General features: G+C 34.5%; 2 protein-coding genes across 6 annotated transcripts in view; one reads left to right on the top strand and one right to left on the bottom strand.

The window, feature by feature from the left end:
• The first annotated feature begins 169 nt into the window (after positions 1–169).
• LOC128177856 (COMM domain-containing protein 10-like) lies at positions 170–8469 on the top strand. Its single transcript, XM_052844749.1, has 7 exons — positions 170–304; positions 1414–1504; positions 2277–2387; positions 3475–3546; positions 4020–4214; positions 6482–6541; positions 8265–8469. The coding sequence occupies exons 1-7, from the start codon at positions 276–278 to the stop codon at positions 8301–8303; spliced, it is 597 nt and encodes a 198-aa protein (XP_052700709.1). The 5' UTR covers positions 170–275; the 3' UTR covers positions 8304–8469.
• Positions 8470–15056: 6587 nt separating this feature from the next.
• Positions 15057–25754, bottom strand: part of LOC128175346 (semaphorin-1A-like) — a 38437-nt gene continuing 27739 nt past the window's right edge. For 2 of the 5 annotated variants that reach the window (XM_052840889.1, XM_052840888.1), the window contains exons 9-18: positions 25636–25724; positions 24892–25033; positions 23957–24323; positions 22870–22952; positions 21760–21970; positions 20086–20154; positions 19768–19814; positions 19275–19430; positions 18825–18935; positions 15057–17529 (exon numbers count right to left, since the gene is read on the bottom strand). In XM_052840889.1, the coding sequence (XP_052696849.1) occupies positions 17144–17529; positions 18825–18935; positions 19275–19430; positions 19768–19814; positions 20086–20154; positions 21760–21970; positions 22870–22952; positions 23957–24323; positions 24892–25033; positions 25636–25724 (1661 nt within the window). In that variant the 3' untranslated portion in view covers positions 15057–17143. The remainder of the gene's footprint in view (positions 17530–18824; positions 18936–19274; positions 19431–19767; positions 19815–20085; positions 20155–21759; positions 21971–22869; positions 22953–23956; positions 24324–24891; positions 25034–25635; positions 25725–25754) is intronic. The other 3 variants (XM_052840890.1, XM_052840891.1, XM_052840892.1) reach the window with 3 other exon arrangements.

The following is a 25754-nucleotide window of genomic DNA, read 5'->3' as shown; positions in this document are numbered from 1 at the left end:
ATCCGGATAAGAAGAGAATGCCCTGATGACCAAAACAATGAAATAAGAAAAAATCTTTTTTCTCAATTTACTGTGTATAACATACCATTTTCTATTTCTAAAAAAAAACACACACAAAATTATTACTTCTTTTAAATCATTTACACAGCACATTTTGTCAGTGGTATAATAATATGTCCTGGGTTTCAATTGGGTTCATTCGGATGATCTCGCAGATCTCATGTGAAACCGAGGAGTTCTGAAAATATGTAAGCAAATGGGCGTTCAGATTGAAGATGACTCTTAATTTAGTTGCAACTACAGCGTAAGTATAACTTTTACATGCATAAACCCCCCATTTTTTTCATTTGTTTTAACGATTTGAATATTTACAATAACGTTAAGTGTCTGTGTTTACTACATTATTCAGAGATGACGTAGAATATTGTCAGGGATCAGCTCAGACCTCATTATTTTCTATATGTCTCGAATATGCTTCCCCTAGCTAGTGGTTTGATTTTGCATGCTATTTGTTATATTTAATGTTTTGCAACATTATGCATTATCATTTAAGTTAATTATCCACAAATTACTATCCCCAGGAACCTATCAAAAAATTGACAATCCCAGAAATTGGCCCCTATAAAAATCATTAATTCTACTGTATTTGTAAATGTACTCAAAGTGTACTCTGATCAAAATTTAACTTTCTTCAATAAAGTCTTTCAAAATCGTGATGTCATATTTATATTAAATAGAAACTGCGCATTTGTCGATATTGATCCCTGTGTCTTGACTTCAGCGCTTCAAAAAACACTTTTACTAACAAATAGAATTTAAAGTATGCACATAAAACAAAAAATTAATTCATTTTCTTTCAAACAATGCAAGTTTTATTTAGAATTATAAATGGAAAACGACCTATTGAAGCCATTAAAATAAGGTGATGCTTCATTTTTCCCATTTCTTAATGAATTCAGCGATGGATGCTGGTTCCTACAAGGTAGTCATAATATAGACTGATTGATGAAATTGATGTTGGCAGATCCAAAAGACAACTTTGTTCGCTTGGCTACATTGTTTTCCCACAACTTATTTTTATTAAAATTCAGCTGTACTGGCCATCAAAGTATTAGAGTTCTAGTGGATTCTTTTTATGAGGTCTCTCACGTCTCTGTCAAACTTACTTATAAATCATTATATCGCCAAATTATATTTTCACACCAGACAAAGTCATTATCATCGTAAAATTGTTTATTAAATACTTCTCTGTAGTTTTTTTTACCGCAGTGTGTTTCTTTAGAACTTGATATCTGCAAATCGAATTGAGAGTGGCAAGCATTTGCCAGATTGAATTTATGTTACTGTAAACATTATTTGCATTGGTGTAGCATAAAGACACTTATAATTATTATTTTGTATTTTTATTTTTAGAATTAAGAAAGCTGTTGTCCTGATCAATGACTTAGATACATCCAAATTTCCTTTGTTGTTAACAAGGATACTATCAAAGTTACATCTAAAGGTTTGTATGAAGTACCTGGTAGTTTTAAGATCACACAATATTGATATTTAATAAAAAAAAAATCCAGTTTACTTTTGTTGCAAGCCAATGGAAAATTGTGTCCCTTTTATTTATGGTACATAAACCAATTTAAGTTTTTGGATTTCCACACATCAGGTTTATGAATGTAGACCTGTGATTTGCCACAGCACCAGTTTACATGACTTTAATACATACATACTGTCAATCTTTCAATCAATCTTATTTTTAATGCTTAAAATACTTACATTACATGTTTTCAGTTTTAAAAGAACTTGAGGAGCAACGTACCTTTTTGTTCTCAGTTTGAAACTTAAATGAAGAACATTCTTCTTTCTTTAAAATGAGACTAACATTGAGTGTAAATAATATATTCAATAATTAGATTTCATTATTTTTCATACTTTAAATTAACACAGTTTTTGTCAATAGCGTGATACCAGTGTTATTTAAAGCATAATACTGTAAATCAACTTTTTATTTGCGGCAACTATTTGGTGATTAACTTCTAACCAACTGGTTCGTTACAACTAATGTTCAAGACCAAGCCTTATCCAGACCCGTGTTGTTATGACACCCATATGACAAGGACTGGTTTGCAGCTAGAAATATTTTTGATGATGATAAGGCTCTTTCTAACTTTGCAAAAATTTCCCGCACATGAATAAAAGTTGTTTTATACTACCAGTACTTCTGAGTGATACAAAAAACTTTTCGTAAGTCATCTTGTACCTACAAATTTATACTTTTTCAGGATGAGCGCACATTTTCAGAAGAGGAGGAGGAAAAACTCCAGTCTTCTCTGTCCCTGACTGATGGGGATTTGGAACTAGTTATCCATACCCTGGAGTTCATCTTGCATCAGGTCAATTCATTTCCTAAAGCTGAACACTACTCGAATAAGGCATTGTCTGCTGGCCATATTTCTCTTTCATTGCTGCTATCCTTATAAGGCCTAAAAAAAAAATTGTGTGTATAGGGTAACCCTACCTAACCTACAAAAATGCCCCGATCCTACCATTTTTAGATGTCTGTTTTTATCCGATTGTGAATTTTATAGTATTTCTATTAAAAAATCCGTTTTTAAATATGACACAAACAAACATTCTTAGGATTCATGCAGAAAAAAATATGATAAAAAAAAAATCCCTACCTAGTTAACCTAATTTTTTCATCAGTATTACCCTAAACACACAATTTTTTTTTTATAGGCCTAACCTTTATATAAGCTGCAGACCCATAAACAGTTCAAAGTATTTCACTTTAGAGGTTTCACCCGTTTGGACTTACATCGCCATGTTACTGGATTGCAATGGAACTATTAATTTTTTACGTACTTTTTCCAAGCCAGGCGAAAATTAAACATCAAATGTAATGTTTATTACATTATTTATTAACAGAAAATACACATAAGACAAGAAGTAAACGCACAAAATATTAGCTTACAAAAAAAATAAAGAGCGGCCATGAGTTTCAGTTGCCAATTGGGTTGAATGAAATCAAAGGGTTTATATACTGTAAATTCCTTGTATTTTATTGAAAAGTATTTTATTGAAAATAAAAACAAGATTTTAAACTCACTGATGGCTGCTTCTCGCGATTTTACATGAATGATGAATAATTCCTTACATTTAATTGGGAATCTACAGTACCTGTTTTACGGGGCCTATTCATGAGCAGAGTTTAGTTTTAATTATATTAGGGTCTTTTGTCATACCTTAGTAATAAATTTCCAGGATAAAACAGGTATATGTAGCAAACAGTGCACGGACTAGCTGTCTACTACATGTAATACAATTACTTGTTTTCAATTTTTATAGCAAATGTATATAATTTGAAGTGAATGGCAACAAACAAAACAAAATATTGCATTTTCTTTGCAGACAAAGGCTTTTTCAGGAGAATCTATGATTCTAATATCAATTAAGAACTCTTTTGTCTTTATCTTGCAGGCAGCCTACCACACAGCCAAACCAGGATTACTGGGGCAGCAACTACAGCAGATAGAGCTAGAGGAGGAGAAGGTGAGAGAGGGGGGTGGAGAGACAGACAGATAAAGAAAAATTATTATCCAAAAAATTTTATTTTTATTTATTTCCATTGATGAAAATGTAAATAAAAATACAAACAATACAAATAATGTGAGTATTCAAGCTACATGTAAAAAAAAAATGTTTAATATCTTTCTGAGATAAAGACAATTCCAGCAGTATATCAAGTAAACAATCCATAATGTGCCCTAAATATTTTATATTTCTACATATTACATTTTGTTATCCACAAAAAAAAAACCCCACAAAAATAATAAATACGCTTGTAGTGTGCGTATAATTTATATGAATTTGGTACATTTATATGTTCATATATATGTTCATGATAGTTCGTATCAAAGAAAATTCTAAAATAATGTAATTAAATATAGCCACCGTGGAACAAAGAGTGAAGGAGTATTCAGCATTCTTGAGCCAGATTTTTACTTTGTTACTCCAATCTGCAGGTAAAAGTGATCGTAGACGCCTGGAAGAACGCGGCAGCAGATGTTGTGACCAAACTACGACAGAGGACCATCACTCCGAAGCGTCTGGAGGAGATCAACTGGAGACTCAATCTCCAGATGGCCCAGTCCAACAAAAGCAAGATGAAGCTTCCCAACGCCATGTTTGAACTCAAAATCAATGATGAAGACTCAGAGGTAGGGAGTACATTCAAGTCTGTGTATGTTTTTTCATAAAAATGATTATTGATAACACAAGTAATTTTTTTAATGAGAGTTATCTCTCTTTGAGTGCTACAGAATTTTATTTTAAACCTTAGCCTTAGCAAGGTACAAGCACATTTAAATACACTGATTATAGGACAAGAAAACTATGTTGTTTCACTCTTTTACATTGGAGTTCATAACATTCTGTGTTAAGCATACTTTAACTACCAGTAAATTATATGATTAAAAACTACCTGTAAATGTTGTTATGTTAGCAAATGAACTTGTTTTTATGGCTTACAGCCATCTAGTTGCCGGATAATCTTTACGGCAAAGAGTTCAGTTATCTGAACATGCGCGACAAAAAATAGTTCTAATCGAATGTTGCAAAGTTAACTGTTTGTTGTTCAAAATAAATATCTTTTAGCAAGATTATATTTTGCATATGTTATTTTCACCTATGTTATTGTAACCAATATGAATTGACTTTATTTAAATAAACTCGAAATCTAACGCGAATGAATATTAAATGCAGTGTTTTCCCTAGGCCGTTTTTGCCTAGAGGTATAGGCCCCTGCCATGCATCACACAGTGCCGCCATGCTTTCCGCTATGCATACATGTATTATAAGCAAAAAATCTTTTCCCAATTATTTCAGATCCTAACAGTGATAAGTAAATGTAAATTTGTCGTTAATTCGTTCAATCTTCATAAAAACGTTTGCACCCACAGGGAGCGTCGGTAACTTCGATCGACATCGATCTCAGCAAGGGGGAAAGTGTTTAACGGTTAAAGGACTGAACTTATGATTGAGATATATTGAAACTGGGATTATAAATCTGTAATAAATGCATATATAGAGGGGCAATTACTACTTGTTTTAATATAATGTGCCTTCTTCGACACCTCCGCCATTATCGAATGTTGGGGATTTTCCAAGATCTAAAAATAGCACAATGTTCCCTCGATGGAGTTACCTTGGTTGTGCTATGATTGAACTGTTTATTTGTCGTAAAAATATTGGAAACTTGAGACCAAATCATGTACTCAAATAAGAAAACAATATACAGTTAAGCTTGATTGCAAGTCATATACGGAAGCGATGTCATATTACTATAACATAGAGACACCGTATAGTATGCCTCTGAAAATGACTGTGTACACATGTAATGTGAAGAGAGATTGACTGCAAAGTTATAGTGCAGTAATTAATTTTAATTAAATTTGGTGTCAAAACAAGTTTGCTGTAATTGAATAGTTCTGCCTGTTTCTTGCCCCCCCCCCCCCCCCCCCCCCCCGCTCCAAAGAGTTTATCTCTGTACAAAGGGGAAAAAAATAAAACAGAAGGTGTTAGAACTGCCTTGTGAATCTATATTTCTTATAAAAGCTTGTGAAGGTCAGCCTCTTAAAAAAGTAGAAAAAACCCAGAAAAATATGAATAAATATACATTTATGAAATACAAATAAAATGGAATAATACTTTTTGGTGTAGATTTCATGAGAATTCATTAATTATAGTATATAACATGCAGTACTTTTCATCATTTGGTTATATCATTTTTACGCGCAGTGATTTCGCGCTGGCTGTGGCGCTGTTACGTCGCACCGTGCACCAACTCTCGCGCAAGTTCATAGTGCGTAAGAATACAAGGTATACTTATATTTGAGAGCATGTTGGTTTTAAGTGTTTTTTGTGTCCTATATCGTTGTATGAATTTACAGTTAATGTACTTCAGTCGTTGGATAAAAGAAAGAAGCAAATTGTCTCATATTGGAGTTTGAGTCTGACATCATCATAATTATTTCATGCAGTCTATGATTTTCCTAAAAGCAATGGTGGTTTCAACCAATTGATAAAAGAGGCGTCTAGATTTCAATCCTGTCTGTTTCGGTCACTAAGGTTCGACCAATCAACAAATGGGGCATGTTGATATCGGTCCTGTTAGTTTCTATTGATCAATGAATTACATGTAGCTAGTTACTTTCTATAGAGCTATAAATAAACTAAAGTTTCCGTAAGAAATAGAGGGAATCATACTCAATCCATGTAAATATAGTCATATCAAACCCGTAAGCCATTATGGCCCTTCAGGCCTTTGATTAATGTATTATTTTTACAGTTTCCAGTCTTGAAATTGACACTGTTTTAAATATGACGTGAAATTGCTTGCCTAAACTCTTTGTCATCTGGAATATTAACTATACTTTAATTCATACGCTATAATATTTATTTTTATGATTCATTTTGATCCAATCAGGCTAAAGAAAAAATCCGCTTTGAGATGACACATGATGAACTCTACTCATTTTACAACCAGGTAGGCTATGAAATTCATATGTATATATATTTTATTTTCAGTAACAAAGTACCGGTATACAGTAAAACTTGATTATAGTGAAGTCTTAGGGACCAGTGGATTTACTTTGTTATATCCATAATTCATTATATCCGTATAATTAACTCGATATGATAACTATAGCAAATTCACTACATACATGTTTTCTTTCATCAGACTGCAGTTTTTGCTAATTGAGGCTTAGAATGGAAATACATTACTTTGATAACTTTAATGATCCGATAGTAAATTGAAAAATTATGTGAAAAAAAAGTCATCCAAACTATTATGTTTAATAGTAGTGAAAACTTTTTTAACTGTAAAAAATTCATTATAAAAGTGTTAAATTCTGTTATTATTCACCTCTACGGGACTCAAAATCAATTCGCTATATCTGTAAATTCATTATATCCAAATTCGTAGGGGTGCAACGATACACTTGCCTCACGATACGATACGTATCACGATACAGACCTTATGATACAATACGTACCGTGATACTTTTGATGTGCTTTTAAAAAATAACAAATAAACAATTACACATGTTTTGGTATTGTTTAATCTCTAAACTTTTAGTTACATAATTTTTTTCCACATATTTTTCCTAATCGGCTGTATAAATATCAGAATGTCAACATGATCTGCATAAGGTAAAAATCTAATGTTGACGTCAATATCGTTATTTCAACACTGACAACAATCAAATTATTTATGCTCTTATTATAGATGTAAAGAATTTTCTAAAGGCAAAATATTTAATGACTAGGGTGACGTTTAATTTTAATTTCTTTTTTGCACATCTAGGAATGTGGCATTAATTTCTTGCGACAACAGAAAAAAGCGTTGATAATGCCGTTTTATACGAGGTGCAATACGCATGTCGTTTGTTTGAAGGAAAACGTCTTCAAAATAGTGCTTGCAATGGGAACTTTGTTAACTAATTTCATTTATCCTACAAAAAATGTTACCATATGATTTTTGGGATGCACTGTAGCAGGGGACAAAATTAAATGATGCGAAGCACGTTTTTCAACACCGGAAGCCATTTTGAAAATATAATTTTCAAACCGAATCGAACAGATAAAAATTTTCCGGATCAAAATACCGAACCGCGGTATAGCCTACAGTATCGTGACATTGAACCGTAGCATATTTTTACCGTGATATACCGTCTCACGGTTTATCGTTGCACCCTTACAAATTCGCTATAACTGTAAAATTTTGCAAAGATTATCTAAGAATTTTGCCATGGACTAAAAAAAAACTTCGCTATATCCGAGGTGTCAGTATACCCGTGTATGTACTATACGAGTTTTACTGTACTTTCATTTATTGGTGGATAATACTTTTAAAGAATTAGTGTATGAATTGATAATGCTTTGGTTTACTGTCCATTTTGTTTAGTGATGTGAATCTGGTATATGCATATACTTTAATTGCAGTATTTAGTTAAAGTTTATTGTTTTATAACAAGGCTTCACAACTTTGTCAATCAAAACAGTTAACTAAAGTTCAATTGACTTGGTAGAACACCTTATAAAGCTCATTTTGTAAGTCTAAATGAAAAAAATATATATATCAATTTAGTACACTTAAAAAAATTCATTTAAATGTCGCATGTACATGTATGATTTTGTTGCATGTAGTTTTTATTTGCATAATTTTAATGCAAAGTACAGCAAGACTTTTGATTTTGATTTTCCAGCTGGAAACTATACAAAAACAACTGGACAATTTAGGATGAGAACATCGGCATACAAGAAACAAAAGAAAAGAATAAGAGCGGGTATCTTCATTCCATGATGTTCAACTCAGTCACGAGTGATTCAATCATTCACTAACTTAATTAATGCAGCACATCAAATATGTTATATGTATATTGTTATTTTGTAATGAAATTTTAAGCAACATTTTCTAGAGTTGTCTCTCTTTATCTAACTTTGTGTTTATGAATAACTTCCTGGTTAAATTGTGTTGTTGGAAAAGGGGGGGGGGGCTGCAGGATGCATGCAACATCATAAGTTACATTAAAGTCAAATGCTGATTGAAATTTTATGTAATCAAGGAACTGATCTAATTTCTCTCTAAATGTTGTTGGAAAAAATCGGGACCGTATAAAAAAGTATCGGGGGTTGTTAGTTTGGTCCAAACGCGTTATGTATTAGTTAGAAGCAATAGGATGAACAGCTTCATAAATGATATGTTCGTGTACAGGCATATACCCGGCAGTAACTTCATATGATAGGATAGGACAAATGTTTGAAATACTGGTTTAGTTCACCACTCCTTTTGAGAAATGGTTGAGAAGTGGAGTGGACATCTGCAAACATGAAATGACGATCTGCATTACTGTATTAGAATGCACCAGAAACACTTCACAATCGAAGAGCGCCAGGTTATAAAACCGGATGCTTATTTCCATATACGTGGCATGAACTGTATTTTTTATGCGTTTAGAGCGGTGTTTGGTAGCTCTCGAAAGAAATGTGGGCCAGAGTATGGGAGGTCTATTATATGATTTGATAGCAAAACAAATTATGTTCACAAAGTATCAAAACTATAAAAGTTAATGTGTGACACGATTCCAAATAGCCCACTTTATAGTAGATCAATATCCGTTATCTGCATAACGGATACAAAGGCCGGTGGCCTAGATAAGCAAAATATCAAGATTTTAAATCTGATTTATGACTTATGAGATGTAAATCATTCAATATAAATTGACAAGAATCAAGTTGATTATTTTTAAAGATAGCAGGTGTAAGGAAACGGTACAAGGCTGGCGTTTTTGGTGTCTGGCCCTACATACGGGTGTCAGTCCGGCGAACGCACGCGTACTATAAAGAATCGCTACTATTTTGATTAAATCTAATGTGTCTTTATCATTAATATCATTATCACTAAATATTATCAATAACATTTATGAAATATACAAATGTGTTCGTGTATCAATCAAATTTTTCATCCTTCAAGAACATCTAAATAGCAGACGTCGATATGTCGCGTGAAATGAATAAGCAGAACTCTGAAATCTACAAGAATATGCGGGTAAATGTTAATCCTCTAGGTACATAACGTTGTTATTTTAGTAGTCCTTAAATCTGATTAGGGGATGTTTGCTTAAAAAACATCGAACTTGCATGTTAATATTTTCCGTAATTATAATGTATACAGGATGGGAATGAGTGTGTGTTTAGAGATGTGATTTGAATGTACATGTACTTTTGGTACTGATTCACATTTATTAAGAGTCCTTACAAACACAAAGATACCGCTTTAGTTACACATGTATACACTTTACGTCATATCCACGGACGTGCAGGCGCCGAAACGTCATTTACGTTTGTGGTCATTTCTCTCTCTCTCTCTCTCTCTCTCTCTCTCTCTCTCAATCTCTCCTGTATCACCACGCAGTAATGTGCACAGAATCATTTAGCATTCTACATGCATATTTGCATAGCCATATATATACAATGTACAAGTCAAGGTAAACAGTCCAATTCACCACCTTTTTTCGCAAGGGTGGGTTGAAAAAAAATATTACGAACATATTTCATAAACTTCTGATTTAAAGTGTAATTTTATAAATCTTTTTCACATAAATAAGGAAAAGGTTGGGGTTTTTTTTCAATCACCAAAACCAATGTTGATTAAAAGAAAAGTGTTTTACGTTTTCATGTAGTTCTGTAAACGCATACTAAGTTAATTGCTGTTCTCTTCTGTATGTGTGTGTGGATGTTGTGGGTTTTTTTTTCAAAAGACGTGCAATGATGATTTTATGAACTTGAGTTTGAAGTGTTTTATACTTTGATATTTCTTAGATGAACGGTGGAAACAAACTAATACACAGCAATGAGATCGTCACGTTTTACTAGATTAGGATTGCTTCCTGGGGACATTTTGAGAGGAAATCGCCCTACAGCAACAATCTATATCTAGTCTCACCCAACCCTAAACCATTCTCATTGCCGCAGAAGCAAATGAGATTTTTTTTTTTGAAATCTCACAAAATTATAGCTTATGTCCTCTGTCACCTTTTTTTTTTCAAAAGGAGGGCACAGTTTGCTCCAAGTTGACTTGTATGTCATCATATAAATAGGTATAAAATACTTAAAAGTTTTTTCTTATCTTCTTTTCTTCTGAAAGTTTTCCCACCAAAATGTCGCAATTTGTAACAATTTCTCACAATTAAAATTCGAAACCGTCGGGAAATCGCCACCCATTTCAGTATATAAACCATCATATAGGGTTGCAACAGATAGGGTATTCCTATTGTTTGATATCGTATCAAGACACCTTGCTACCCCGTCTACGTGTGCTAAATGATAAGGGAGACATTCTATACCCTGTATCCATCTACTGCAAAATGAATACCCCTTTCATTTTTTAGGGTCCTTAATCTTTCTAAAGTATTATGATCTACACAAGAAATGTACCAATGATTGTCATCTACCCGGGGTTTCTCGTGACCCGACTTCGATATATCACGGCGTTTGCCGGTACTCGTTACATGGTATACCTACGGTGCGTCCGACATCCTGCACTGGTATTTGCGCCTGGTTGGCAAGGACATACGTAGGCCGTGGGTATAGAAGGACCCACCCAGATCCCACTTCCAGGGGTCTCCAATGCCACTGACAGTTTAATGATAGATGACGGGTAATCTCTGCATTGAAAATTGCTCTGTACGTGATTGTCTATGGTGCAAATCTTTGGTTCACAAAGTGGGTGCATAAAACTGGGGCTAAATTCAAGGAGACGTAAATATCATCTCAATCGTGGTATTCGATATAAAATGCTATGATAATACATATGAAAAGAAAATTCTCTCTCTCTCTCTCTCTCTCTCTCTCTCCATACGGAATAGGGAGGGATCGGGACAATATGCGATTCATGCAGATGGTATAAATTGCAGTCCCCCATGAAATAAATTGACCAGACCTCCTTCTTTAAGCAATGGACAGTTTAATTTAATTCTGATTGCCGTATAAAAGAAAATTTCCGAAAATCTAATGTTCTTAAAAATGAGGATGACAAAGAGCACCTACACTAGGTAACGGACAGATCGTGTCATATGAAAATAAAAACCACACTTTATAAAAACCAAAAACGAATTTGTCCGATTGCATGCCGTTATCAACCGGTTTCTTAATCCATGTTATTAAAAACACCTAGATCTGTGTAAATATTGAAGTTGACGGAGTGCAGTTTGGACTCTTGAACCAAATGGTCTTGGTTTTGCGGTAACTGGAAGCAAACATTTCTTGTATATTATAACCAAATCCTGTCCATGCAGTACAGGTCGTATTCACCAGCAACTGCTTAACATGCACGCTTTTCTTTTTTTATTTTTCCCTTTTTTTTCTTCGGTTGAAGTGCGTTTGGTTTGCAGGAACCGGACTACTATCAACCCATCCCAGACCGATGGGGCCCTGGACGCACGACCAGAACGGTCATAAAATACGTAGGTCTATTGTTTTGCACCTGTTTTTGTCGATTATTGTTACAGTAATCGATTTATTGATTTGCTAATAAAAACGCCATTTATATATTGGTCACCTACGTATTACTGTCTTTTTTTGCGGTGCATCCCAAGTTGACTAAAGGTCGAGAGTAAGGTGGATCAGTTGTAAAAGTAAGGAAGAACGGCTTCGCCACGCACATAGATCAGACCTCGGCGGTCAGCACTGTTGGTCAGTAAAATGGTCTGTTTACTTTTCATGAGAAATTGATTGATACTACTCATTTGCTAATTTGTTCCAAGGCGACACATAATGGGCGTATTCTTAAAACATTAAGAGACTATCGTACCCAGTAGATTTGTACATTCAATGTAAATATATAAAATTGGAGAGAGAGAGAGAGAGAGAGAGAACTATAAATAATGTTGGGTAATAACGTTTTTCAAAATTAATCACAAAAAATCTTAGAACATAAGGGTGACCAAGTTGTCAAGTTCCGGACCCAATTCCCTAGCCCTCGATATCCGTTTCCTTCCTCAAGACATTATATTTCTCAGGTGCATGGCTATTTTTACCTTACCGGGTATTTATTCGTATAGTATTAGTTGGATGCACTTCCTCTGTTGCACAATAAAGGGACTGGGTACAATGAGGTACAATCGCGCCCTCGGTGACTAAAACCAAGATACCAATCTATACGAGCAGAAAAACAACAACAAAACACAATGACGTCAAAATGGTCACGGTCAAAAGGTGAATGCACCCGAGTTAGATAAGTCATGAAGGCAACACCTTCTGCGTGTGTACATGTTGGGGGGTTTTCTATTTCAGATGTCGTTTCCTTTTAAAATGCTAAGATTTCGCCCCGACCTATAGTGCGAACTCCTCAAAGCGATCTCTTGATCTTCCTCACGTGGGGGGAAATCCCACCGAAATAAAATGGACAACTTCGTGCCTGATTTGAAGACGATGTGAAATATTAACCCCCCGGATTGTCAGTGTCCTTTCGGGGTTGTAAAATAAAAATGAAATTAAAAAGAAATGTATAGTGTGGACGTAGATAACACACAATAAAGTGAAATGTGTATAGCGTATTGTATAGCGGATGTTTTAAAAGTCCGCGTGTCAAAAAGTCTTTGGAATCGGTCTATAAAAGCACGGTCTTGTAATTGAATTACTTGCTTGCCTTAGCGTATGAATCCTTGACAGTTTGCCGACTAAAAACGTTCACATTGTAGGAAGATGTACTTTAATACCCCCTTTTTTATTCGCTTCATTGTGTATTTGGTGGACTGATCACGTAATGCATGCATCTTATCTACCTGTATTCACTAGTAACTGTGTGTCTGAAGACAATTCGTCGATCATTTTTAATTTTTGTAAACGGCAGAACGATTCTGATAAATTGCGGGGGAAATGCAAATATTGTTTAAGGTTGTATAGACGTTTTCATAAACTGATGTGGATGAAAGGATACCCTTTCAAATGTTAGGAAATGTTCAAATATTCGATATTATAAATTTTCCTTTGATAAGATAATTTCATGGCTGAACACATTTCTAAATTTTTGGAGGCAAATCTGATGGTTATTTGTTGACAATCTAGCCTCCCTATAAAGCTTAAAATGCATTTTTAAAACCATTAGAAAGGTAAAAGTTGTAAAAGCCCATGCAGACCTCATTAACTTAATTAACTTGCAGATCGCAGAAGCTGGATCTTTGCGCTACGTTTCTGGCATAAAAACTGCAAAAGAAAAAAATATATTTACGAATATATAATATGTTTTATATGTTTCGAAAGAAAGTCCATGCACGTACGTTACCATACGCATTAATTACGGATGTGTCCATACCTCCTTTAATAGCAATATTCGTGATAGTGGTGTTGGAAAATAATGGGCATAAGTAAAAAAAAAAAAGAAATGCTAAATTATGTATCTCATGCTTTCATATAAAATAGATTTTATAGCAACTGTTAGGGAAAAAAGTATAGTAAATTGCTCTTCAAGCAATCTGGATACGTGACTGTGTTTTGGTTTGTGAAATCAGTTGCAATAACCATTGTCCATCTTCTGGAGTCAGACCTACAACAAAACATGGACGAATATCGTCAACTTATGGTTTCGATTGCATGCTTTGCAGATTTTAATGCATGGATATTTTCTTAGTTTTCTAACAGCTACGAATCCCAAATCCGTATGCTAGGAGGTTGCTGATTGTTGCACTCTTAAAATTCCTTCAGCGTTGTCCCAATATGTGACAACTTTCCAGTTTGGCGCCATCTATTGCGTTCATTGCCCACCTGTTTCGTCATAAAAGTCAGTCAGCAGACGACAGAAACCACAAGCCACAGAATAAGAACGAGCCCGCCATAATGAATAAATGTGTTTATACATAGCATTTTGCTGATGGATATGTATGTAAATGTATTCAACACTCAGTGTCATAAGTTTGTCTATCGTAAATAAAATAAAACCTAGCACGCATGTCATTTACTGATAAAAAAATAAAAAACAACCCAAAACGTTTAGGTCGCAGAAGACAGTTTTAAATACAGCTAACCTCGTATATTACCATTTCCTGTCTCATACAAGAAATTGACCACCTAGGACTTAGATTACCCAAGATGGCGTTGGTTTCTTGCAGGTGTATAGACAAGACTCAAGGCGTAGTATTAAATGGGAGCTATAGCTCCTATGGATGGTATCAGATTACTACGATATGGCACCCTAGTCCCTGTGATTTATGCAACTCCTTCACTTTGAACTATTCTAATGCTTAATTCACAACTACCACATGAAAGCTACCGAGTTTACTTTGCAAATATTGTGATATTATATAATGATTGGTGACAGAGAAGAGATTTGAAATGGTCCTTAATACACTCCTATAAATCTAGGTTACCGGCAGACCATGGCTCCAACTTTGGTGAATTTGCTTGCCAGACATCTAAATTGCAAAAGAGCAGTCATGCCCATCTGTTCCAAGTAATCAAACTTAGTAGGAAAAAAGGTTCACAAAAATGAACAACAGTAATTAGTTTTTTATTCATGTTTTATTATATATATTTTTTTTCAATATGTAATTTTTACCAAATGTTTTATAAAATGTATTTATATACACGTGTGTCATTATGAGCATAAATTTCATATTCATTTTTTTCAAACAAATGGTGATAAAAAACATTAATTCAGGAAGTGTGTATAAACAAACTTATACATGTATATGTCCATATATTTATACTTTATATATTAATTAATATTATAGTTTTGATTACTGAATACAAGCATGAAGATGCTGGTATATAAATTGAAAAAAAAAATCTTGTGATCAGTTGAAAAAGATTGTACCTCGAAAAAAACCCCTAAAAATATAACCAGTAAATACTACATAAAATATTCCAAAAATAGAGAAACTCTAATACAAGGAGCTTGATATTATGCTATTAAAACTACAATGGGTACAAACTTTCTCCAACTGACCAGAAGGAATTAATTAAATTCACCTTCCTCAAATTCAGAGAATGAAAATTTAATAGCTTTGGTTTTTCTATTGTCTTTTGTCCTATTCATTATGATCTAATTTACGAATTCAATCATAAATATTGTTTTGGTATAACTTTGGTTAGAAAAGTTGTTTCGAATTTAAACAATTTCTAAATGATAAAAAAAATATTTGAGGTAAAAAGAAATAGTTCCATTTAAAATAAATCTTTCAATAATCCAAAGTAAAAATTCATACTCAATACAAATAAATTATGTTTAAAAATCTATCCAGCTTTATATAAAGGTGAATCTAAAATAAGAAATCTAAATATCAATTATAATATAATAACAGCCATCAGAATATAATTTTCAAATGACAAGATGAAGATATTAACAGCATAATTTCACAGCTTTGCAAATAATAAATCTGAGATGGTAATACACATTCAGGTGGGAAAATAGAATAAATGCAACATATGCAACATGTACATGTATAAATCTATATCATTATATGAATACTGATTTGTTTAACTAACAAAAAGATTATTCATAGATGGGGCAGTGTTTTGTTCGAGTGGTTGACCTTACACATAAATTACTACCAGCACATATTCAAAGAGTTCAATTCATTACTACCCAAACCATGTCTTTTTTGCTTTCTTTTAAATCATAATGCTTGAGTTAAGTACAAATATCGAGCAATTTTAATTTTCACTTTTCACACCCCCTACCCCTCCCCCACCCCTAGGTCACCACAAGAATACACTGGCCTTAAGAAAGGGGAAAAAATGAGATCATCATGATTAACAATATTTACACAAGTTCAACCCTTCAGCAGCTGGTGTCGTATAGTGAGCATTAAGTACATCTTCTAACCGTTTGTCTGTTAGTTTGAACACAGAAAAAAAAACCAAACATCTGTTCATCATTGTTTTTGATTCGTTGTCAACATTCTTTTTTGTTTTCTAAACGACAATGCAATATTTACAGCACACCAGGTCACTTCAAAAAATCAACCCCAAAAATTGTCACTTAATTCCTCCTCTGGTCCTAATTCTCAGAATCCAGCCCCGAGTTTGGACCTTGCCCTGGGCAAAATTTGTATGCCTTAGAGTCTTAGCAAGTGGCTTTGCTCAGAAATATCAAGTGAACACTCTTCCTTTCTTTCTTTGTTCTAAGTAGTTTTTGCCCTTTACAGTGAATAACAAGCACCAGTGAAATTTTTTTCTTTTCTAACATTTTTGGCAACTCGATCATTACCAAACAGTAACTAATTTATACTGAAATGTTTCCGTTTCAGTGTCTCTCTATATATACACACATTTACAAATATATACAACATCTGTATACATTTTAGCACTATCACAAAAATGTTATAATAACATAGTTTAGTTTTTGGCAGTATAAATTAAGTAGGGGGGTACGTCCTACAGTTCATGGAATGTCTCTGTCAGCCAGCGAGTGGCTTCTAGTCCTTCATTCTTTGTGACAACCAGGAAATGGGGCCAAGCCTCACTTTGGTCGCGACAGGAAGTTCTGCCATTGGGTTGGCGGAGTGTTTTGGTCATCACGATATCACAGCACTATGTGTGCAACAATATTTAAAATAAAATATTTTCCTAATGACCTCTCTGGTAACTACACATAGGTTTTATCGGGTACAGGAATGTTCAAAACTGGCTTCTGCAACGCGCCACCATTGGGTAAATTGGAGCCCTTTTGGATATTTGTCACTATAAGATTGAGTTGCTTCTGAGAATTGTTTCGCTCGAGTTGAGCATGATTCACATAGCGTGGCTCATTGTCTTTGAGTTTATTGTGGTTCTTTTGCAAGGAACCATAAATTTCTTCATTCGTTAGCTGGTTCTCTTGTGGTTCACTTCGACAAGATCGGACCCAGTATCCGGCTAAAAAGGACAATATCGACGACAAAACTATGGACACTACGATGGCGATTGCAGTCTCTGCAACAGATAACGATGACTCCGGCGAACTTCTGACTTCCTGTGAAGATGGTTTTAATTCTAGAAAGAAAAAAAAATGCAGAAAATTAAATATAGCAGTTAATTAACAATCCCAAAAACAAATAAAACTGCATGGACAAAATAAATGAGCTTAGAATCATAAATATTCCCAGATTTATTATTTCTCTCTTGTAATTTATGAACTGGAGACAGCCAAGTTATAAAATGACAATAAATTAAGATAAAAATGAATAAATTAACATTAAAATGAATTTATTGTATTCATGCTGAGCGTTTGGTTTGAATCAATGAAATATGAAATGACATGGAACAGACGTGTGATTGGAGGCGGCCAATGACAATTAAGACGCACATGGAATTAATGACTCACGATGATAATCACATTTTCGTTAACCCTCTATACCCAGCCACATACAAAATACATTGCACAAAACACATTGTCTACTGTACGTTGAACTTATTCTTAGATTTGGCCTTTTATATGCTTATCTATTGATTGTATTGTAAATTTTCCCCCTTCTTTCCCCTTCTCTAAAGATTGCATTGAACCATGTTTGTTAATTCTTTACAACAAATCTGGTTATGCATATTTGCTAAAGAAATGAGTTTTAGGTGATAGAAGAACTCCAGCCATTTCCCTGCCGAGATCTGAGCTATTATCGCTGCAATGATTTGCAGATGAAGAGATTTGCCAGAGGCAGTGTACAAAGAGGAGAGAAAAAAAAAACAGAATGGAAGATTACTGTGTGTTATTTTAGCCTGACTCAACTATTCTAGAACTCATCAAGTTTGTTTATATGACACTTTGATAATGACAGATATGGTGCACATTGTCCAGAAATCATACAATAAATATATGCAGAACCTGTCTTCGGAGAGACAATTAATAGTGGCTTGCGGAGGGTTCCTATCAGACTAGCATACGCAAGCAATACATGTTTTTTGTCCAACAGAAATGTTAGTATTATTTGGGTCTTGCCATCACCAAACGGTTAATAGGAATGTTCAAGATATTAGATACAGACAACACTATGTTAGCAGACAAGACAACATGCAGCAACAACACAACAAATAACTAATAAAAAAAAAAAAAAACCACAACAAAAAATCAAAATCTGAAACCAAAATGCAACCCATGCATGCAAGACACGATGTGATTGGTTAGAGAAAAATGCAAAATGAATTTGAGTGAATGTCCCAGTGATGATTTGAGGGTTTGGCTATGTATTGGCCCCCATGGATGGAGATATATATTATGTAAGATGCTGGTTATATATTGTAAGCCGGTTTCATGATTTGGGTGAATTGCACCGCATGATCAGACGACAGCTTACCAGAATCTTTATTCTGGTTGTTCACGTCCAACCTTTGAAAAAGTTCAATTTTCTTTAGGTTGGGTTTTCTTTCCAAGAAGTCCGACATATCGATATCTAACTCATCCTCTACTGTGAAATAAAAGTTGGTTTCTGTTTATATTCTTGTAATTCATATCTCATATTTATCTGTATATGTTAATCAAATCATCTACAATATGTGCAATGGGTTATATATATAGTTTTGCACTCGTAATTAGTTCATTCATATGCTTTCAAAAAAATTACTGATGTTAGTTTGATAATAATTACTGGTGTATTCTTAAGGTCTATATATATCATACATATATCAAATATATTCTATCTAATTGTCGTGGAGAGAAAGCAGTTTGTTTTAATCTCAAGGCACATCTAATACTAAAGTGATTATATATAGATAGATCGTATGTAGGTCACACAGATGACACTAACCCTCCACTTGTGGTGGTGGATCTGGTTTTTTGGTGGTGTGGACTCCAGGGAGAACGTTTTCAATGTTGTTGGGACATTGACAGTTGCACTGAGGTTTCTCAGTGTTCGAGACCTCCTTGGGTTTGGATGTAGTTGAAGGTGAGAGCGTAGATTTTTCTAATAAAAATGGGAATTAAATCAAAATTCAAAATGAAACAAAAAACACCCTTTTGAAATAAAACTTATACAAGGTAAACCCACACGAATAATCAAATAATAATAAAACACAATCCAAAACTTCATTTGAATTCATGTTGTTAAATAAAATTCAGAGATAGAGAGAAAAAAAGTCAAGAAGTTTGGCAAAACTAGCAAGAAAAAAACTTCCAGTTGCTTTAACTGATTTAGAAAAGGATTGCAAATAAGTTGCCACTTTCCTAAATCAGTTTAAACTGGGGAAAAATACAATAGAAACATCAGAGGAAAACTCATGCAGGCTAACATTTATACATACCTTCTGGTCCACAGCCACTATGGGCGCCAGTCAGTATACTTTGAATTCTAGAGAGAAAATGAAAAACTCTTTATTAGATCTATCATTTAAAGACACTGACACACCATATCTTTTTGATTACTGTATAGAGTTGTTACAAAATGTCTCCATACATCATTCAAAAAACTTGCACTTTTTGAAAAAAAGAAAAAAAATCTAGGTTAATCAAATGACTTCTGTCATGTTTTTATTAGTTTTCCGTTACGGCACATGAATAATTAATACCGCTTCTTTAAGATTACGAGTTGGTTTATCATTTTGGTCATGACTGTGACTTACCCTCTATCACTCGCTGCACATTTGTCATCGACCCAAGAACAGTAAGGATCCTGGAGCCTTACACATGACCTAAGATTAAAATAGAAAACAAAAAAATTATTTGTCATGTGAAGCACCGCATCACATACATGCGCAAAATGCTTTACATTGAAAACCAGTACATTTTACTTTATTTTTATGTGACATTTTCTGAATGCCCATATGAGAACAAACATGTTTATATATCTTGTGCATCTTCCCATTTCTTTTGACTCTTTGTATAAGACGGGTTTTTTTTTTCTCCCCTGACTTATTGTCATGCATAATTTATGTTTTTCACTGTATTATTATGAGAGGTTATATATAAAAGAATATGCATAAAAATTAAAACATAACTTAAAAAATGTCAATTTTAAGTGTTGTTTTGCACTGAACAAAATCATCTTTTACTTAACAACTCAAGTTAGAGCTATGCAATAATTTGTAAAAGTAAATAAAAGATGTCAGCACTATGGAATCTGAATACAAAGCACAGACGAGATTTACAACCTCCATCTCAAAAAAGCTTTATTTGTCCGATGCATATTTTCTTAAACAAAAAAAAACTCTGCTTCGTCATGAAATATGTGGACTTATTCAAACAGACACACGGATGGTTGGAGAAGAAGATAGAGATCGCGGCCTAATGAATACACAGAGACTTCATCCCCTTGTGTTTGCCAACCACCCATTGCGACGGAATGGGATCAAATTAGTAGACCTTTTGCATTCCACACTTAAAGAGCATTGAACGTGATGTGTCCAAGAATGGAATAAAGACTTCTAGGTATGATGTACCATAAAGATATCCCATATTTGTTATTTGTACAGATCCCTGCGATCTTCGTAATTGAAGACTTTGTAGGGCAATACTTGAAAGGGATTCAAGTGCTTTTCAGTGAAACTGATGCAAAATTGGCGCCTTGAGAGCAAAAAGGTGTGTGTTACTAAATATGTCCACCAGGAAAAACAAAAACCCATGCATTCACCGCAGTTTTAGACGCAGTTTTATAAATGTCAAATCATTACTCTGACTGCATGTCACCTGTCAGTATATCACTGTCTTCTGCTTACGTCTGCGGTTTACAGTTATATCACAGTTATACTCATTGTGTAAAGATCTTGTAGAAGTTGTGAAGAGGATTGTAAAAAAATTAAAACTTTTAGGGACTTCTAGAGGTCCTAGATACTCCAAAAGTGTGAAATACTGGACCAGAGTTTACTCTCATGTTCTATATTGAAATCGGGGGGTTAAAATATGTTGTAAAGTACCCCCACTCTTTGAAGTTGTCTGGAAGATGGCTACCCCCAGCACAGTTAGCACATAGCTTTTCTCTCCAATTTGAATGGCTTCGGTATGCAATATGAACTAGACCAACAAGGCCATATATTTTTTTTTTTTTCAACACATACCTGTCTCGTAAGTGGTGGAATTATCTCTGTTTGCGTTAGCTTGTTTGACAGGACAGATTGACTGATTAAAATTCTTCTGCTTGGAAAAAATAGTCTTGATTTTTTCTTCTAGGTACGGTATTTTATTTTTAGATTTAAAATTTGATTGACTGGGAATAAATGTGGGTTCCCATGACCCCCCCTTCCCCATAATTTCTTTAAAAATGACTGTAAAAATGGCTTTAATTTTAAAGATTTTTTTACCTGCACGACTCTTGGTGTTCGCATTGATGCAGCGGGACAGAGATGACCTTTTCTTTGGAGATCACGATGAGTTTCTCTTTCCCATTGGCTCTATAGATCTTCAGACCAGTAACGGCGTACCCATCGGGGAATACCTTGATGTCCTCAATGACCACTGTCTCCACCTTTGACCCTTGACCTTTATTGACCACCTTGAGAACCCGACCATCATCTAGTAGAAAAAAAAGAAAGAAAATATTTGTTAACTCTTTGACTTATCTTTGATCATTTTCTATAAAATTTTTCGATTTCTCCTTTTCATGTCAGGAAATCTTAAATAAGACCTCTTTTGTGTTGTAATTTGTTCGCAATACGTAGGTTAAATGAGGGATTTATGTAGTCTAGTTAAATATGAGGTTTATGAATCTCAACTGTAGTTTGTTCCACTATGGTGCAATAACGTGCCTTTCATACATATAATTGCCTAACTGATCTATCATTAGATATTTAAATCTTTTTAAATCAATGATAATTGAGGGGAGTCGTTGAACAACTTCAATAGCAAAGGGGGCACCAGTGTTTAACCAAATGCATTTATCTCTTGAAAGGGATTTTGAAATGGCAGTCATTATTTTCTACTTTACAGCTTCCACAAAGTGGTACAAGGAGACAGAAGAAGACGATAAGACTACAATTACGTCTCCCCATACCCCCAGTGTTACATACACTGGCTCCTTATCTCACAGCCAATGCCTGGTGCTATGGAGGCGGCAAACAAAAGCAAGCTTTTAAGAACCCCCAAAAATCGTATGTAAATCAGTCAGTAAAATGCTTGAAAAAGCTCCAATCATTTTTATGATTCCACAAATCATCTTTTGTGAAGTGCTGATTTTCAGGGATGATACCCAAGAGGCCATGTTTACCTACACTCAGACTGTTATGTCACAAGGGGAAATTTATAACACATTTTCTGTCAAAAATCTTACCCCACATGTCTTGGCGCAAGAAATATCCAAGCGCACTTGAAGGGAAAAAAAACCTTAAAATACTTTCGAGATTGTTAAGTCTCCATGTAATGAAAACATCTTGGTTTGAACCGAGAGAAAAATGCTCAGTAAAATATAAACTCACCAGTTCCAACGAAAATGACATCATAGTATCTGCCATCGCCAGCATGGACCTGCCAATCAACAGCAATTTGGGTCATCCTGCCTCTGAAGTTCAGAAACATACATCATTATTAGACAGCGTACATAAAAACAAAAAAACCAAGCACCTGGCCTATCATGATAAGATAGCAGATTTACTCTCCAGCAAATTTTTTTTTCTTCTTCCTTTTTAATAAACATATATATTCTAAATGTCGATCACTTTTACTACTTGAGATATACTACGAGAATTTTACCACACAGATATCTCAAAGGGAGTTCCAGGCAATCCAGAGAGTGATAAGATGTATTATAAAGATAATCAGTTTCTTTGGCTACATTTTGGGTTTTATTTTCAGATCCACAGAAATAACAGTCTGTCTCGACTAGATAGCGCGACAGTTTTCCTGCATGTGCTTCCCTTTATTTTGTTATGTCACCAGATGTACGTCACACAGACTTTCTCTACTGTTCTTTACAATCAAATTGACTCCTCGTTTGATGTTTTTCCGATTTGCCTTTTTTTTTCAGGGGAGTGAATCTTAACACTTTCATTATCAATCAAATAAATGTAGGTTGGGAATGAAGCTTGCAAATTAACATTTACTATAACAGGAGCCCATAAAAATAAAGTCAAACATTAAACAAGACTGGCGTAATTTGACGGAGACAGAAATACTGAATGATCCATCATAGGTTAACACCTCATTCCGAACAATTTATCACTTTATGATAAATATTAATTAACATCGAATATTGACTTTTATCCATATCCATCTAGCAAACCATTTTATAATAATATGTTTATTATTCTAAATTAAGAGGTTAATGGTTTTCCTAACTTTTAAAGACTCTATAGTCGGGTCAATTAACTGGCAGACTTCCTGCTTGATTTTTTTTTCTGAGAAAAAGGTTTTTAAACTGATCTAACCTTCTTTTTCAAGGAACGGTGTGTATTTAGGTTTTATCTTGAATTTGAATGCAGCTTTTAAAAAAAAAATCTTAAATGTGCCTTATATGTGTCTTTAATGTGGCTTAAATGTCTACTTAAATTTGCCTTGAATACTCACTTAAAAGTGGGTAGAACTATGAGGGGACTTCCTCCAGCACTGGGGACAGCTGGGTCCATCAAGGTGTGTGATTTGATAAAGTTCAGCATGGGTTCCGAGATCTGATAGGAGTCATTGACACAAATGCTGGGGTGGGGGTTTCGGTCAGGGTTGGGGTGCGAAATGGGAAGCCAGTTATGATAGGTGGACTCTTGTCCCTTGAACTTCCCCATGAATGTCTTCTCAATATCGGCCAGTTTGAAGGCACAGACTGCTGATCCCTGGATGCTGTTAGAGGGAGTACGGAAAACTGCATAAAACATGTCTGTCCTGTTATCACTTCTGTCGGTTGACATGTAGTTGCCTTGACCCATCTCTGACGTAGATTCTGCAAGAGAGAGAGACATGTTAAAGATAAAAGTACACATATATCTTGCTTCTGTTCGATGAAAAGTATGCAAACTTCTCATCCATAATCTAATGCTCCTCGCTTCAAGGTAAAGCGCCCCTGACAGGTATAAAACATCTTGTGAGTGTAAGTTACATAAGAACTTCCATTACAGTCGCCCAAAACAATTTCTCCTCCTGAGGAGAAAGCAATAACTGTCTCTCTTGCAAGAATCTGTGAAAGCTGTACAAAGGTATTGCGTTCAGATGTAATGACAGATTTATTACACCAGCAAACAATACATAGAATGAAAAAACCCTGCTATTTCTGAGGAATTCAGCATTGTTTGTCTTTTTTTTTATTTGGGTTTTATCAGACAATATAAACAAACATTAAAGTACAGAGTTCTAATTGCTTTCAAATTGTCGCATTAGGGTCAAGTATGTCCTATCCCTGTGATAATCGTAAATCTGGATCAGCTCCAAAATCAAAGCTGTTTTTTTCAGGATTTTTTGTAAACAAACCAAATCTGAAAAGAGATTGTTAAAAAAAACTTGTTGACACTTACGAATTTCATCCAGGTAGAAAGGATATTCCCCAGGTATGCTGCAGTTTAATCTGGCCTTGAAGAATGACGTCCAGATGCTTTTCATCATGATCTGGCCTCCTCTGTCATTCTTACAAATTCTGGCTACTCTTGAGAAAACAGTCTACAAAACAAAAAGAATAATGATGCATTAATGAATATCATCAGGAATGGAAATTAAATGTAAATAATTAAAATCAATCATCTAAATGGAAGGGATGTGAGTTGGGGGTTAAGGCCAGGATTCTAAAATACTGCTTGCAATATAGGCATGAAACCATATGCAATATATTCAAGAAGGGTAATTTTTCATCTGAAGCTCAATCAGTCAAGTGAGCATTTTGCTGCTGTGGCTGTTATCAATCAAAGGAAGCAAAGTTATTAAGTGTACTCCTTTTAAGGAGTTATTTTTCATGAAAATTTGAAGATACATTGTACTAGCATGTTTTTTTTTTGGAGCTTTTTGGGAGGTGGGGGTCAGTGAAGTACAAAATGATTTAAGTCCAGGCCAACATCCCTTGGTGAAAGATGGCCCGCGTCAGATGTAACTCAGCCAAGAGATTAACTGTCCTGTCCCCGCAGTGGACACTAACACTCCTCAGTGACAACAATACGCACAGTGACAGAGGACTGTTCACTCAAGGGACCCACCGGAGAAATAAATAGGGCACAGCTGGGCCAGGGACAGGACCGATTTATTAAATATGCAAACCAAAAATAAATTACCTTTCCACAGTTAATATGTTCCACTGCAGTCTCTCGAAAGAAGAAGTATATTTTATCCTTGATGTCAAAGGAGCCCACAAAGTTGGGATCTGAAAGTGAACAAATAAGTTTAAAGAATA

The sequence above is a fragment of the Crassostrea angulata genome, chromosome 3 (assembly GCF_025612915.1).
Source record: "Crassostrea angulata isolate pt1a10 chromosome 3, ASM2561291v2, whole genome shotgun sequence".
In the NCBI taxonomy this organism is placed as follows: domain Eukaryota; kingdom Metazoa; phylum Mollusca; class Bivalvia; order Ostreida; family Ostreidae; genus Magallana; species Magallana angulata.
The sequence above is the reverse complement of the archived record's forward strand: the minus strand, read 5'-3'. Positions and strand labels throughout refer to the sequence as shown.

Coding starts and splice junctions, on each gene's coding strand:
- LOC128177856 (XM_052844749.1), top strand. CDS start 276: ATGACTCTTAATTTAGTTGCAACTACAGC. Junction 2,388..3,474: donor TGGAGTTCATCTTGCATCAG/GTCAATTCATTT, acceptor TTTATCTTGCAG/GCAGCCTACCACACAGCCAA. Junction 4,215..6,481: donor TCAATGATGAAGACTCAGAG/GTAGGGAGTACA, acceptor TGATCCAATCAG/GCTAAAGAAAAAATCCGCTT.